Source organism: Typha angustifolia, chromosome 3 (assembly GCF_048772165.1).
Source record: "Typha angustifolia cultivar Huaian chromosome 3, ASM4877216v1, whole genome shotgun sequence".
Taxonomy (NCBI): Eukaryota; Viridiplantae; Streptophyta; class Magnoliopsida; order Poales; family Typhaceae; genus Typha; species Typha angustifolia.
Window position 1 is genome coordinate 4948496 of NC_133241.1, and position 16449 is coordinate 4964944.

A 16449-nucleotide genomic window follows, 5' to 3' on the forward strand; every position below is an offset into this window, starting at 1 on the left:
TAAAAACACCCAGATCGTCTTCTTGATTGGAAAACCTAGGGTTTTCTTGCGTGGATGACACTCCTAAGAGAAGATGCTAGTATAGGGGTTTGCTACTCACCTTCTCCTGATTGCGAGAAATGCCCTCACGAGTAAGCTGTGACCCATTCACAGATCTCGATCCTTCATTTTCTCCGCCTGCTCCGGATTCATCCTCATCCGAGAGGACGTGGGCTTGAAGTCCTCGATCCAGACTCTAGGCTTGTCCATGGGCTTCTCTCTGGGTTAGGCATTTCAATCGCCTGGACCATCAGCGTCATACTATTACTATTACAGGCTGATGTGAATTTTCTTGTCAGACCAGTCTGCCATCTTGTTCACTGAAGTAACGAAATGTTACATCCCGTCAATCCCTCCTCAGAGGCCAGCCTCCTCTCAAGTCTCAACTTCAAGCTGAACTTGATCATCTCTTTCTCTCCAACTACCATTGTCTGAACCAAAGCTAAGCCAGCCTCTCAGATTTTAATGCTGCTTATCAAATACCTGCGTTCTTAAGCTAAAACATTTCAAAGTTAGATGCCAAACATACTGCAAGTCGGCACGTGAATTCATGCAATAGAGAACCTTTGAATACTGATACACAATCATGATTAGTAAAATCGTATCACAACACAAATAAGCAGAATATTTTGCAGAGCTTAAATATGGCAGAGCCTGGTAAAAACGTTTCATTGTCTGATAGAGCTAATAGAGAAGAAGCTCAAATAGTTTAAGAGAAGAAAAAAAAACCCTATAAAACTGAGTATCACCTTCTTTAACATAACCTTTATAAGTCACATATGCTTTAACACATAATGCCACTATTGTACCAAGAAAAAAACTTACATAATCTGATACCATGGTTCATTTGTTCGTCTCTGAAGGTGAACTGACCATCTCTGTACAAACATTGCAAAACCCACAAGATTTCATGTAGTTTTCTAGTGGAAATAAATACAAGATAATGGGTAGGAAGGCTAAAATTGAACACATCTTTTGGTGTGCCAATGTGCCATAAATCAACAATCCCTAGATTGGTTCATATGACAGCTTTTGACTCGGCATACAGCATATATTATCTTCAACAGAGTCTCTCAGATTGGCATGTATATAAAATCCAGTAGAAAGCAATGTTATAATAGAGCATTACAGTATCCTAAAGTTAACTAGTAAAAATTCTCAACACAATATAAGAAAAGGTTATTTCAGTGCAAGTGCTCCCATGAATTCCCAAAATCACATAAGTTCACTAAAAATCGTTGGACATGTTTTAAAAATTGAGTGCATTATTATGTAGGTACATAGAATACACATGTTAGAAAGTCTAATAAGGTTTCCAACATATTCAATAATAGAAGTTTCGGAAGCAAACCAAAAGCCATTGCAGTCCACTGAATAATTAATAACTTAACACTTACACTAAAACAGCAGAAATCGGCAAGTAACTTCAACAGCTTCAAGAGTGAGAAACATATGCAAGCATAAAGGAGCACTATTTCAATGACCAAAAGGCCAAAAATTACTCACGAAGAGAAGTTGGCATAAGCTTCAATGGAACATCCAAGTTATTTTCTTAATTCAAATCCAGGAGTAATAGTATGACCATCAGCAGATAAAAGATTTCAAAAGATTATTCGGCAATCACTTACCATTACAGACAAAATGCAGTAGTCAGCTTGACTTCCTACTAATAAGTGAAGATAAGTTACCCATTTTAACACAAAAGAGATGGAATTAAATACATGACTCCAACAAGATATTGCAGTCTTAGACATTTCCTACAGGAATTATAAATCTTCGACCTCTTTCTTTGATGAAGTAGGGTACCCTTCGTACTCCAATTTCACATCCAAATTTGCCGAAATTTGTCTGAACTTCAACCTGATATTCTCCATCTTCTCCTGAACTTGCTCATTTTCTGGTTCGGAGAGTGGATAACCATCCACAAGTTTTCCCAGTTGTTCAATGCTCTTTTTAAGCCGAGATGAGAAAACTCCTGGGTCAGACCTGTTTACTGAGTTCCATACATCAACGCAGCCCCTATAAAACCCCAGCTCTTCTCCCACCTCGAAACCATTCTTTAAGCCCACATCCCTTCCCTCATCCCTCCCTGACACCAAGCCATCAGCATACCCATCTCTGTAACCCTCTTGGTACTGTGTTTCATCTAGAAGAACTGAAGATTCAAGAAAATCATCAGAATCTTTAGATTTTGGCTCCATTTATATGATCTTGGAAAACAACTCTGAATAATGTAACACCAACCAGCAAGCTCTACAATCTAGCCTGTATTAAAGGAAAGTTAGATCAGTAAGAATTCAAAAGAATGAGTTTCATATCCACACACAATTGGATTTCTACTGTAAGATAGTTTCTTCCTCATTGACAAAGAGATAGGAGACACATATTATGTTCAATTGTAGAGCGTGTATCAATTTCAAGATATAGAAATTTGAACCAGGTCACTTCACAATCCAAGAGATGCTTTTTCAGATTAAACAAGATCTAAAATGTTGCACCTTACCTAAATTAATTAGTCTATTTGAGTGAAGATATGCCAATTTATATACTAAAACACTCCATAATTTATAAGTTTTGACCCCATCACTGCACTGGGTTCATATGGTATATAACTTGTAAAAGAAGTAAAATGTTTCACCTAAGGTTGAAAATAAGTCCAATTAACTCCGATCTGATTCGAATAAAAAATTCCTATCCGATTCAGATACGGATATAATTTTTGAAAAAAAATCCCCGATACGTATTCGAATACAGGTCGGATATAATTTTCGGATTCGGATTTGAATATCGAATATCTGTTTATCCGCATATTTTTTTGAATGATTTATAATTTTTAGTTCACTTATTTATATAGTAAATATTGATATTATTTGTAGAGGTTAATTTCTCTAATTTTACGTGTGTTTGACGTACAAAATTATTATCTTTTGTGAAATTCTTAATATTTTTGTGTTAATTATGTCTAAATAAAATATCATAATTCGTTTAAAATTCTATCAATATTTGTTTAAGATCCAATCCTCTATTCGAAAATAATTCGTATCCGTTTAGTTAAGATATGGTTTTAAATTTTGCTATCCATCTAATATCCGTATTCGAATTCATATCCGAACTAAAAATATGGATCCAAATATAGGTTGAGCACTATCTAATCCATATCCGATCCGTTTTCACCTCTAGTTTCACCGCTTATGTAAATATGACAAGTACAAGTTTTATCCAATTATGCACCATACAAACGAGTATGGGTCCAAATCAAGGATAATCATGACACGAAAGCATTTCAATCATTTTAGTTAGGAAATTAGATATTTGATGCATCACGGATAGTAGTACCCTTGCTTTATGAGTTATTGAGAGAAAAATCTGTGTTGATTTATAAATGAACTAAATCTTTCACAAAGTAGAAGTTTGCAAGCTTTAGCATTGGTTCTCTGTAAGACCATGTCGAAGTATCTCAATAGATTGAAAATAAACTAGTCTGGTACTTGATGCTTCCTACTATAAAAAATAATGTATTGAAAGGTGGTTGCCAGTGGTGGGCAGTCACCTCACTACCTAGTGCCTAGGTAAAAGGTGGATGCCAAGACAGTATAACATTTTTAAAATATAAAAAATTACAAAGTAACATATATAATATATAACATATAATATATATTAATATAGTATATATAAAAAAAATTAATAGTGTACTACACCAAAATGCTAAATAACACTGTCACAATTCACAATCATAATAATAAGTTTACAACCATAACAAATAACATGATCAAAATTATCACAAACATGATTAAATCATTAATCCACTGCCAAAAAAAAATTAATACACTACCAAAAATAAAAATAAAAATCATTAATACTCTAAGCAGGGAATTTGTTATATACATGAACAAATGAACAGTAAATGTAGGATGAACACCAACTGTAGCAGGGAGTTAAATCATTAACACACTACGTAGGATGAACATCAAATGCAGGGAACTAAATCATTGATGCAGTGCTGCTGTCATCTTAAACTCAGCAATCAAATTGTGGAAGAATGCCATGACTGGATTTGTAAGGAGGAAAAGGCCTCTCAATTACATAAAGAGCTTGTGAAAAGCCAAGGAAATACTGAGACTTTGATTGGTCTTTGTAAGCACTGCTGCAAGGACAGAGAGCCTATAGAAGACATTTGATGCAAAGCATGTTGAAAGAACCCACGAAAAGGTAGAAGTCTTTGAGGAAGTAAAGAAGATGAAGAAGAAAGAGAAGGAAAAGAGGAGAATGAAAGGGAAAGAGGAGGATGAAAGGGAAGAAAGAGAAGAAATAGAGGGGAGTGTGTCATGGTCAATGACAGGGCAATTGAGCTGAAGGAAGAACTGTAGCTTTTACAAATAAACTCTGTATCAGTGATACAGGGCTGTTTTTTTGCATTCTAGTCCTGTATCAGTAGCAATGTTCCATATAAGCCCTTTGTTAACCCGTGCTGTGCACGTGCAGTTGGTTAGGCGGGAGGGGTGTCTGAATCTTAGTAGTTAGGAGGAGAGAGAAAAGGGATCTAGGGATAAATTAGAAATCCCCAAATCCATCGTAATCATTTTTTTCATCTAAATCAAAAGGCTAATGAAATAATTCCCATTCTCAGCTAGAGAGGGAGAGTTAATCCACTCCATTTTCTTAGGCTAATTGCTTCTAATCCGAGCAGAATAACTGCAATCAGAGGTTAACTGCTGCTGTCAGGGTTCAGATCCTGACATTTGGTATTAGAGAAGTCGCAATCTACTTCCAGACACATGGAGAAGAATGTAAGGTGCAGCCATGGCAAAAGCTACTCGACTAGCTACCTTGGCAGAGCTTGCGCACGGTAATGAGCAGAAGATCCAAAAGTTGGCTAGCAAATTTCATATTCATACCGAGACCATGAAGGAAACCATGGATTAGTTTCAGTCTCACATATGCACCCAAATGGAAGCTCTCTTCAGTGGGTTGAATGAGCTTCGTCTCAAGGAGAGCAAGGTCAGGGTGGAAGGATCACCCCAATTCAAGCTTCAACCAATCTGAAGAACTGAGGTGGGCAACCACCACCAAGGGAAGGAACTTCATAACCAAGGGTACGCTCTCGTCCAGATTGGCTGAGGAGGGATTGGGAATGCTATTCAAATCCCTAGGGTGGAGCTGCCCAAATTTGGCGGTTATAACCCTAGAACTTGGTGTAGGCGCTGTAGGTGATTTTTTCTGTTCACTGCAATTCCAGATGAGCAGAAGGTGCTCTATAGCTCACTCTATTTGGAGGGTAAAACCGAAGCGTGGTTCCAAGACCAACAGGAGGCCAAGGATCTCATCACTTGGGAGGAATTCAAAGAGGATTTGAGCTTGCAGTTGGATAATCTGAATTATGACAACATTATAGGAGAATTTAACAAGTTGAAGCAAGAAAGCACAGTGACAGCCTGCCAGCAGCGCTTTGAGGAGCTAAAATCATTAATGTTAGTCAAGAACAAGTTTTTCATAGAGGATTATTTCATCCAAAGTTTTTAGACCAATGGTATGCATGTTCCACCCCCAAACTTTTTAGTTTACTGTTTTCATTGCTAAAATAGAGGAAAATGTGGTGGATTCTACTAGCTGACAGAAGAATGCCGACATGAGGAACTAATTACGCTAAGCCTCATGTGCCCTCTTTTAGTCAGCTCACCAACAACTTCGGTGCAAATTCAGTCAGTTATATAGCTAATAAAATCCCTTCGGCCCCACTCTATTCTCAGACAACTTCAGCGGCTTCAGTCACTAGTAAACAGCTACCAGCGGCACAACAGAGGACACATTTTACAGTGGCTTCACTCCTATCCGTTCACAAGTTATCACATGCTGAGATGAAAGCAAGAAGGGATAAAGGCCTGTGTTACAATTGTGATGAGGCCTATCAACGGGGACATCGTTGCGCGAGGCAACAACTCTACATGATTAAATTGGAGGAGGAGGAGCTGAACAAGGAAATTGTGCCTGAACTTTGTTCAGAGATGGAAGAACAGCCAAACCTAGAAATGTATATCTCACTCCATGCAGTGGAAGGCCTATCTTCACCTAATACCATCTGAACTCAAGGGTTCCTTAACAAAAGAGAGCTATGCATACTCATGGACAGCGGTAGAACGCATAGTTTTATTGATCCACACGTGGTTCAGAAGGGTCATTGCATCTTGGAGTCTACCACACCTCTCTACGTCACTGTAAGCAATGGTCAGCAGATAGTTAGCTCCTTGAGGTGTCCTAAACTGCTTCGGACAATGCAAGGTCACCAATTCCAAGCAAATGTGAGAGTTCTTCAATTGGGTGGTTGTGATAGTGCTCGAGGTGTACGCGATAAAGAAATATAGCCCCATAGTCTTTGATTTTGACAAACTTAGGCTTTCACTTTATAGAGAAGGACAGGAAATCACACGAGCAAGCAATGACTCTAAATATCCTTGCCACAATTGTGTCGGGATCTTCCAATCACAAATTAATTAAGAAGGGGCATTGTGTTTACATAACATAGCTGTTTTCTTTGGACATGGGATCACAACCAGCACTGATGGCCGTGCTAGTGGCACGTGCCATTACGTGCCACTATCGACATGGTACGCCACTACATGTTAGTGACACGCATTTAACATAATTTTAATAAAAAATTTAAAATATTTAGAGATGTTTTTAAGTATTCGGCATGTCAATCTTTAATTTTTTATTTAAAGATATATATTAAAACCTACATTATAGTGTTTTATCTTAAGATTATTTTTGCAAATAATTTATTTTATTAAAGATAAATCAATAGTCAAATACACATTATTCAACACATAATATGATTGAGTACATTTATTAAAACTAATATGAATACTCCAAAATATGATTAAATACTTCATAATATAATTGAACACATTGTAACATTCAACACATAATATTAAAGTTGATTGATAATAATTGATGAAATTAAGAAAAATTAAAAAAAAAAATAGGCTCCATATGTCATCATGTTTGTTAAGAAAATGACTAAAATTGATTTAATAATGATTGACAAAAATAGAAAAAAATTTAAAAAGAATGGCTCTATATCGACACGGAGACTAGCACGGCTTAGCGCAGGGGTGTGCCACTGACACATCCGGTGCCAAGTGCCGAGCCACCACCTACACGACCATCATTGACAACCAATTTGTCCACCTATTACTAAGTCCTTTGAGGAACTCCTACCTAAGTATTCAGATGTGTTTGCATAGCCTATTCAGTTACCGCCACCTCAAACTCTGGAATATCACATACACCTGAAATCCAATGCTACCCCCTTTCCCCTAACTTGCTTCCCTACCGAATTCCCTTCGCTAAAAAGAGTATAGTAAAAGGAATTGTGCAAGAAAAGCTAAAAAATAGAGTAATTCAATCTAGCCATAGTCTATTTTTGTCACCTATCCTCTTAGTTAAAAAGAAGAATGGTAGTTGGAGGATGTGCGTAGACTACCATCGGCTTAATGACCTCACCATCAAAGACAAATATCCTATACCAATAATTTAAGAGTTGTTGGATGAATTACATGGGGCCAAATTTTTTTCTAAGATAGATTTGAGATCAGGGTGTCATCAAATCAGAATTCATCCACTGGATATTAAAAAAATAGCTTTTCGTACTCATTTTTGGCTAAGATGAATTCCGAGTTATGCCTTTTGGGCTTTACAATACACCATCTACCTTTCAATCATTGATGAACTCCCTCTTCCAGCCCTTGCTCAGAAAGTTTATGTTTGTTTTCTTTGATAACATGTTAGTTTACAGCTCCACACTGAAGCTCACCTATGGCACCTTGAACAAGTCTTGAAGATCTTGCAGGAGAATTCTCTTTTTGCAAAACTCTCCAAATGTGTCATAGATGTAAATGAAATAGAATATTTTGGCCACATTATTTCATAACAACAAGTAGATGCGGACCATATGAAGATACAATGTATGCTTGATTGGCTAGCCCTTACTACTCTAAAGCAATTGAGAGATTTCCTAGAGTTCACGGGATACTATAGAAAATTTGATGAACTATGGTTGATTGCAAAGTCACTAACTGGTTTGCTGAAAAAAGATTGCTTTCATTGATCCACTAATGTTGAAAAAGCTTTCCAAACTCTCAAAATCGCAATGACATCCACACCAGTCTTAGCCTTGCATGATTTTTCTAAGCCTTTTGAGCTGGAAACATATACCAGTTGAATGGGAGTGGGAGCTATCCTACAGCCGTCTGGTCACCCCATAGCCTATTTTAGCCGAGCATTAGGGCAAAAATTCAAGTCTTATTCAGTCTATGAAAAGGAGTTACTAGCTATTGTCATGGCCATTACCAAGTGAAAGTCTTACCTCAAGGGAACCCACTTCGTGGTACACACGGACCACCAAAATATTAAATACTTCTTGGAACAGAAGCTACACACTTCACTCCAACAAAACTGGCTCTCTAAACTATTGGGGTTTGAATATGAGTTACATTATAGGCAAGGCAAACCGAACAGACATCGGATACACTATCTCAGTTGGGAGAGATTTCTGATTCCGACCACCAAGACAGCCTTGCCACTGATTTACTACTTAAGCTAGCCATCACGAGATCTCATGAGATTTACTCCCTCTCACAAAGGATAATTAAGTGTCACAACAACAATTATATTGGGGCTGGAGATAATACACGTCAAATCATGAACTCAACTCTTCATGATTCTCCAATAGGTGGTTATATAGGCATTCAAACCACATACAAGAGAACAAAGCAATTCTTCTATTGGTCGGGAATAAAACAGCACAACGGATTTAATACAAAGATATGATGTTTGCCAAAGACACAAGCAAGCTACTATTCACTTGAATGGACTATTACAACCCTTACCAATTCCTACACAGCTATGGAGTGATATCTCGATGGAATTCATAGAGGGGCACCCAAAATCAAAGAGTAAGGAGGTCGTATGGATAGTTGTAGATAGGCTAAGTAAATATGCTCACTTCATTGTCTTAACTCATCCATATACAGCCCAGCAAGTGGCAAACCTCTTCTTTGACTATGTCTACAAGCTGCATGGGCTGCTCACTACCATCATTAATAACCGAGGTTCCATCTTCCTCAATGAGTTTTGAAGAGAACTATTCAGCCACCTTGGTACTATACTTAATTTTAGCACAGCCTACTACCCACAATTCGATGGTCAAACCTAGAGAGTGAATGACTACCTAGAGTCTTACTTCAGATGCATGATGAGTTTCAAGCCCCAGAAATAGTCTAATTGGCTGCCACTAACAGAATGGTGGTATAATACCAACTTTCACAACAGCTTGAACATCATTCTATTCCAAGCCCTCTATGGGTATCCACCTCACTAACTAGTCATCTCCACCAATATAACTTCTTCAATAGCTTCTATGGAGTCCTACCTGCAAGACAGGCACTAGATGATACAGCTTCTGCAAATGGAATTATCTACGGCTCAAGCTCAAATTAAGCAATTTGCTGACTGTGTTGGATCGATAGGCAACATGAAGTCGGGGATTGGGTAAACCTCAAGCTACAACACTACAAACAATCCTCAGTGCAATTAGACCAAATTTCAAGCTGGAGGCGAAGTTTTACGGGCCGCCCTCTTAGGTGGTGGCGAAGATCAGAACTGTGGCCTACCATCTTCTTCTCCCACTGGACTATAAAATCTATCCGGTCTTCCACGTCTCGTAGCTCAAACGCCACTTGGGAGCAAGGCACGACCTTGCCGTTAGTTGATGCAAAGGGGGAGTCACTTCTCCATCCAGACAAAATCCTAGCCCAATAGATGATCAAGCATAGGAATAGAGTGGTTTCACAAATCATGGTGCAGTAGCATAATGCTGGTCCAAAGGAAGCAACCTGGGAAGATTACCATGCCATTTTTTTTCAATTTCCCTCCTTGGATCCTTGTGGACAAGGGATTGACCTGGATGGGTTAATGGGTTTGGACTAATAGGTCTAGATGGGGAGTTCCTTCGGAACGGTTTAAAACTGATCAAATTTATGGGTACAAATATGCTAGCTTTTATTTAACGTCATAATGCTAAGCATCATAACCTTTTTTTTCTCATGGAGCATCTTCTTTGCTTCTTGAGAGTTTGCTTCGTGAGAGTGAAACCCTAAACGCACTTCAAAAAAGACTAAATTTTCCAAAGATGGGAGGTTTCAAAAATAAAGTGAACACTCGTCTTAAACAAGGTGGAACAAGAGAAATCTAATTCTGAATACTACTAAGAAATACAACAATAAAGAAACATCTTAGTGGCACCAGCGATTTAGGTAAAAATATTGGTTTGTTTGGCTGCAGTTTAGGTTTCCCTCTTCTTCTATGTACCTCTTTGATTGTTTTCACACAAGAGTGATAGCAATGTGCCAAAACCAAAATGGAGTGCATGGCCATCTAAAGGCTGCATGTTAGGCGTGAAAATGGATCAGATACGGGTCGGATAGTGTTTAAACCACATTTGGAGCCATATTTTAATTTGGATACGAATATGGATATAGATATTAGACATATAACAAAATTAAAAATCATATCATAATAAAACGGATATATACAGATTAGATCTTAAACAAATACGGATAAAGATCCGGATATGAATACGAATTGTAAGATAAGATCAAATCTTTCTAAGTTAAAACTTAGATTACCTTGATGTTTACGAGATTAGAAATTATAAAACAGAGAATAATTTAAATAATGCACTATATTATCTTAACAGTAACATCTACCAGCAGAACTTCTCCATACTTTTGCTTGACTGCACTCTGATTTCTTTGTTGTAACAAAGAAGCAAATTTTATACCATATCAATTGAAAGAGGCCTGCTAAATAAATATGCTCTGGATCTTCTACTGCTTATATATGCCCATCTACTTCCCCACTAATAGCAGATAACAATACTGCTGCTTTTGACTTCTTAGTTCTTCCTACCAGTATTGCAGAAATTAAACCAAGATTAAGAACCAAGTAAACCAGTAATAAAATATGTATTTATGAGGTGAAGAAATTAGACAAATCAACAATCCTATGACATAAAAAGTCCACAAAAATCACAAGGGAGAGTGGAACCCCAGACGCAAACTTTCTGTAAGATTCCTAGAATGATACTGGTACAGGGAAGGCAAATTACATAGTTAACAATTCTCATGTAAGAACATGTAATCTCAGTATGGCACACATTTTTTTTTGCAAAGATACTTGACTCCACAGAATTATTCAGCATTAGATGTTTTCTTCTTCATTGAGTCTAAACAGAATAACTTTAAGTACATCCAAAGAAAGGGCAAACTTCCAGTGAATAGAACAATATACAGCAGTAAAGATGTGGAACTCACTAAAGTCACACTCACTCCTTTGAGGCAGCAATCGGCACAGTGAAGAGGTCGGAGAGAGGGAGGATTGAGGAGTTCTGAGGGGATCGGACTATTGGAGTCGTCGAAGAGAACAAGGGAGAGAGGTGAAGATGGGTTCTGTGGTGGCTGGTGAAGAGATTGAGAGAATTGGGGACTAGGGGTGAGGTTAATGGGTCGGATATGGCAGGTTTTTGTATAAATATGTATATAATTGGATAAACTGCAATCTATATTCACATCCGTATCCGAGGAACTTTTTTTGACTCATGTCCAACCCAATTCGAATCAGATTAATGCGCGCCCATGAGAGGTCTTTACTTACTATGTTGTCTTGCAAGGATGTTATCTAGGGGTGAAAACGGATCGGATAGTATTCAACCCATATCCAGATCCATATTTTTTGTTCGGATACAAATTTGGATATTGATATTTGATAGATAGCAAAAATTAAAACCATATCCTAACTAAACGGATACGGATAATTTTCGGATATGGCTCGGATTAATTTTCGGATACGGATTAAGATAGTTTTCGAATACGGATAGGATCTAAAATGGATATGTATCGAATCTTAAACGGATTATAGCCTTTCTTTTAGACATAATTAACACAAAAAATAATAAATCACTTCAATTGACCATTAATACAAATGGAACTTTAAAACTTCAATTAACTTCAACATACAATCACTTCATTCACATTAATTTTAAAAAAATTAAATTAACACATATCCAAATACAAAGTCTAGAAGAAAGTTAACATTAACTTCGAAAAAATTAAATTAACACAAACACAAAGCATAGATTAATAAAGAAGAATGTAAACTTACAATTTTACTTTTAAAACAAGAATTAGATGTTCAGTAAAAAAATGAATTAGAATCAGTTAGATAACTGCAAAACAAGAACTTGAATCAGATGTAAACTTACAATTTTACTTTCAAAATAAAATTCAGAATCAGATAACTAAATAACTGCATTGAACCCAAAATAATAAAATAAACCAAATGCTAATTAAGGAAGTAAAAAAGAAGATTAAAATAAACCAATTGCTAATTAACTAGCAAAAATAGATATTTAACTCTGAGCTATAAATCAAAGTACCTATAAATAGATTTTAACTCAAATTACCTATCAAATTACATATAAATTGGTGAAGTGATGGAGCTTGGCTACAGGGACGGAGTAGTGATCGCTGCGTAGCTTGGTGATAGCGACGGAGTGGTGATGTCGGCGGAGCTTGATGCGGCGAGCTCGAGGAGGGAAGATGCAGAGCTTGGTGACGGCGACGGAGTGGTGATGGCGTGGAGCTTGGTCACAGCGAGCTCGAGGAGGGAGGAGGCGGAGCTTGGCGACCGGGGAGGTGATGGCGCCCGGTGATCGATGATGGCGCCCGCCGAGGAGAGACTTTAGAGTTGGGGGGTGGAGGTGGCTACGGGCTAATTTTGGGGGAGATGGAGGGTAGGGGTGTAAATGTGTAATAGCGGGTAAACGGATATCCGTTATCCAGAATCCATATCCGATAATATTAGTTATACCCATATCCGTATCCGGATATTTTCTTAACAGATTATCCATATCTGGATCCGGATCTGGACATTTTCCTATACTCCTATCCGTATCTGTATCCGAATCCGAATATGATAAGATTTTCTATCCGTATTTGATTCGATTCGATTCGGATCAGGTAGCGGGTCGAGTCGGACTTAAACTGACCCATTTTCACCCCTAAGATTGTTATCTCATTCTTCGGACGACCTTCGCTAGATTCAAGAGAACAAACAATGTCTTTCTTCAAGTTTTTGACCAAACTAGTCTTATTCTAAATTTTCTTTTTATTGAAACGTACTACTCCTCAAACTTATTATCAAATAGAGTTTAATTTGCTATAGCCCTAATGAAAATATTAAATTGATCGGCGTTTTATGTCTATAAATCTCTTTAACTTAGTCTCTCAATAATTAAGGTCAGGACTACAATGAATTAGATAATAAGTTTAATTGACAATATATTTTGGTAAAAAAAATATGAATTAGATATAGTTTAATCAAAAACTCGAGTTTTTGACCAAACTAGACCTCTTTTTTATTTATTTTTAATGAAATAAACTATCCCTCAAACTTATCACCAAATGAGATCTAATTTACGATAGCCCTAATAAAAATACTAAATTAATCAATATTTTTAAAAATACTAATTAGTTCAGCGTTTTTATCATTATGTATTTTTTTTCTTAACTGCTGAAAAATTAAGTTAAAGAGATTTATATATATAAAACACTACACTAATTAGCATATTATGACCAAACAAAAACACTGAACTAATTATTAAAACTACAGTAAATTAGACCCTATTTGATACTAAGCTTGATGGGTAGTCTATTTCAGTAAAAATAAATTGAAATAGGGCTAGTTTGGTCAAAATCTCTAAAAACTTGGCTTTCTTCACCTATTGTCATAAGAGTAGAATATATTTGTTGGGATGGAATGGAAACAATCAAGAAAGTCTCAGAGAAAAATTAAAAAAATAGAGATGAATGAAATTAAATGGCTAGGCTCTTGCAATGGTAAGTAGGGGTGTAAACGAGTCAAGCCTGAGTGAGCTAGCTCTAACTCAAACTCGGCTCGAAATTACTTTCGAACATCATAATTCTGCTCACGCTCGAATCAGCTCAACTTGGCTCAAGATGAGCCTAACCAAGTCTGAGCTGAGCCTGAGCTTTGCTCGGGCTTGATTATAGGATGAGGTGATGGCAGCGTGGGAGGTGGCAGCGTGGATGACGGCTTGCCAAAGGAAGAGTCGAAAACGGATGGAGGAGGAGGCGACGACGAGGAGAAAAGAAGGAGGAGGAAGCCGACGGAGTGGACGAAGAAAAGGAGGCCAACGCTGAGGAGATGTCAATGTAGGATGCGGAAACCAATGGAGGAGGCCGACGAAGGAGGAGGAGGCTGACGGAGGAGGAGGCCGATGGAGAGAAGGAGGTGGTGCCGTGGTGGTGGCTTGCCGATGGAGGCTGACGGAGAAGGAGGAGGTGGCAGCGGGTGGGGTGAAGCTATGGGTAGTGATTGGGTGGATAAGGGTGAGGGACTTGAGGGTGATGGGTGAGGATGGGGAGGGTGACGTGATGGGTGAGGGTGGGGTATGTGAGGGACACGTGGCAATATTTCTTTATGCCACGTGTAGTTATAGCTAGTCAGGCTATAGCCGAGCTTGAACAAGCTGGCTCCAACTTAGGCTCGGCTCTATATTAATTTCGAGCCGGTTACAATGGCTCGGGCTCAGCTCAGCTTTGACCGAGCTGAGCTAAGCCCAAGCCAAGTCCGAGCTGCTCGTCAAGCTTGACAACCCTAACGGTCATGCGAAGGTAAATCGATCTCTTGAATAAATTTGTCATCCACTTATTGCGGTTGGAAATTACAAAGGCAATATGTTCTTAGAATACAAGATCGTCATGAGTGAAGGTGCAACACATAAAATTGAATTTTGATCTGAATAAGAGTTAATTGTAACAAAGCAAGCACTAAGGTCTTTAGAATTATCCAAAACAATAACACCATCTTCTATTTATAGAAAATGAAAGGACACTAACTAAAAGGTGCTAATAGTTAGATAACTAAAAAGTAGTTAGATAACTAAAAGATAGTTATGGTAGTTAAATAATTAAAAAATAGTTATCTTAGTTAAATAACTAACAAATAGTTATAATCATGAAAAGGTGTCTAATCTAAATATCTACTCAGAAAATTACTTATTTTAAAATAACACCATAGAAATTAATATTTCTAACAATCCCCCACTTATTTTAAAATAAATAATAATAACTTTAAATATGCTTGCTATTACATAAAGATATTGATACATAAGTGAAAACACCATATGGTTTGAATTTTCATGTGGTGTAAAATCCTCAAAGTTGTATTAGGATGATAATAGACGTAAAGTCTTTGAATTAATAAACTTTACAATATAACCTGAGAATTCAAACATATTTTTATCAAAATTTCAATGTTCTTCCCAAACGCGCATAGCTATGCGCTGATCCTGACTTCATGAGTGTACTAGGAGTTAACCAAACTCCGACATAAGCGGCCTAACTTTGCACTCACATAAGTAGAGTTCTTCTAGGTACTCCTGTAGATTAAACACACCTATTATACGAACCTATTAAGAGTTTAACTCAACCTCTTTTGTTCATTACAGGAACATAGCACTTACCAAATAATTTTTGAGTAGTTCTAAATAGCGTGCTACATCATCACCCTTCAGATTTATTTTTCCCTTTGAACCTAGAGCATGGAAATCCATGGTTTAGATAGGGTTGCCATCTTTTGGTGATATTATTCAACTGGTCTAAGACTCATCTCACAAGATGTTTTTCTAATTAGATCCTTGTTAAGGCCTTCAGTCAAAGGATCCGCTAAATTTGTGCATAATCAAATATAATCAACGGTGATTACTTCATCTTCTAATAGCTGTCTCACAGAATTATATCTAAGACATATATGTCTTGACTTTTCATTATATAAATTGCTATATGCCCATAACAAAGTGGCTTGACTATCACAATAAATTAAAATAGGAGGCATAGGATTTAGCCATATTAGCAAATCAATCAAAAAATATTTTAACTACTCAACATCTTTGCCTACTGCTCCAAAAGTCAATAACTCAAACTCCATAGTAGAATGAGTTATACAAGTCTGTTTCTTGGATCCCCAAGAAATAGCAGCACCACCAAGAGTGAAAAATCCACCCATTCGTTGATTTAGAACTATCATCTACACGTAGATTTCCTCCATAATATAGTGCAAACAATTTAGTTCTCTCCAAATATTCTAATATAATAAATATTTCTCTCCAATGTTCAAAATTAGGATAACTAGTGTATCTACTCAATTTGCCTACGACACAAGCAATGTTTGGACGTGTGCAATACATTGCATACATTAGACTTCCAATAATCCTTAAGTATTCAAGTTGTGACACACATCGATTTTTATCAATATCAAGATTTAAGTTTGGAT

The 16449-nt window shown here is 37.2% G+C and overlaps 1 protein-coding gene across 1 annotated transcript; it reads right to left on the minus strand.

Annotated features, from left to right (window-relative positions):
- Positions 1-1559: 1559 nt before the first annotated feature.
- On the minus strand, positions 1560-13109 carry LOC140780258 (uncharacterized). Its single transcript, XM_073125677.1, has 2 exons — positions 12557-13109; positions 1560-2304 (listed from the first exon to the last, which is right to left on the minus strand). The coding sequence occupies exon 2, from the start codon at positions 2238-2240 to the stop codon at positions 1806-1808; it is 435 nt and encodes a 144-aa protein (XP_072981778.1). The 5' UTR covers positions 2241-2304; positions 12557-13109; the 3' UTR covers positions 1560-1805.
- Between the last annotated feature and the right edge of the window lie 3340 nt (positions 13110-16449).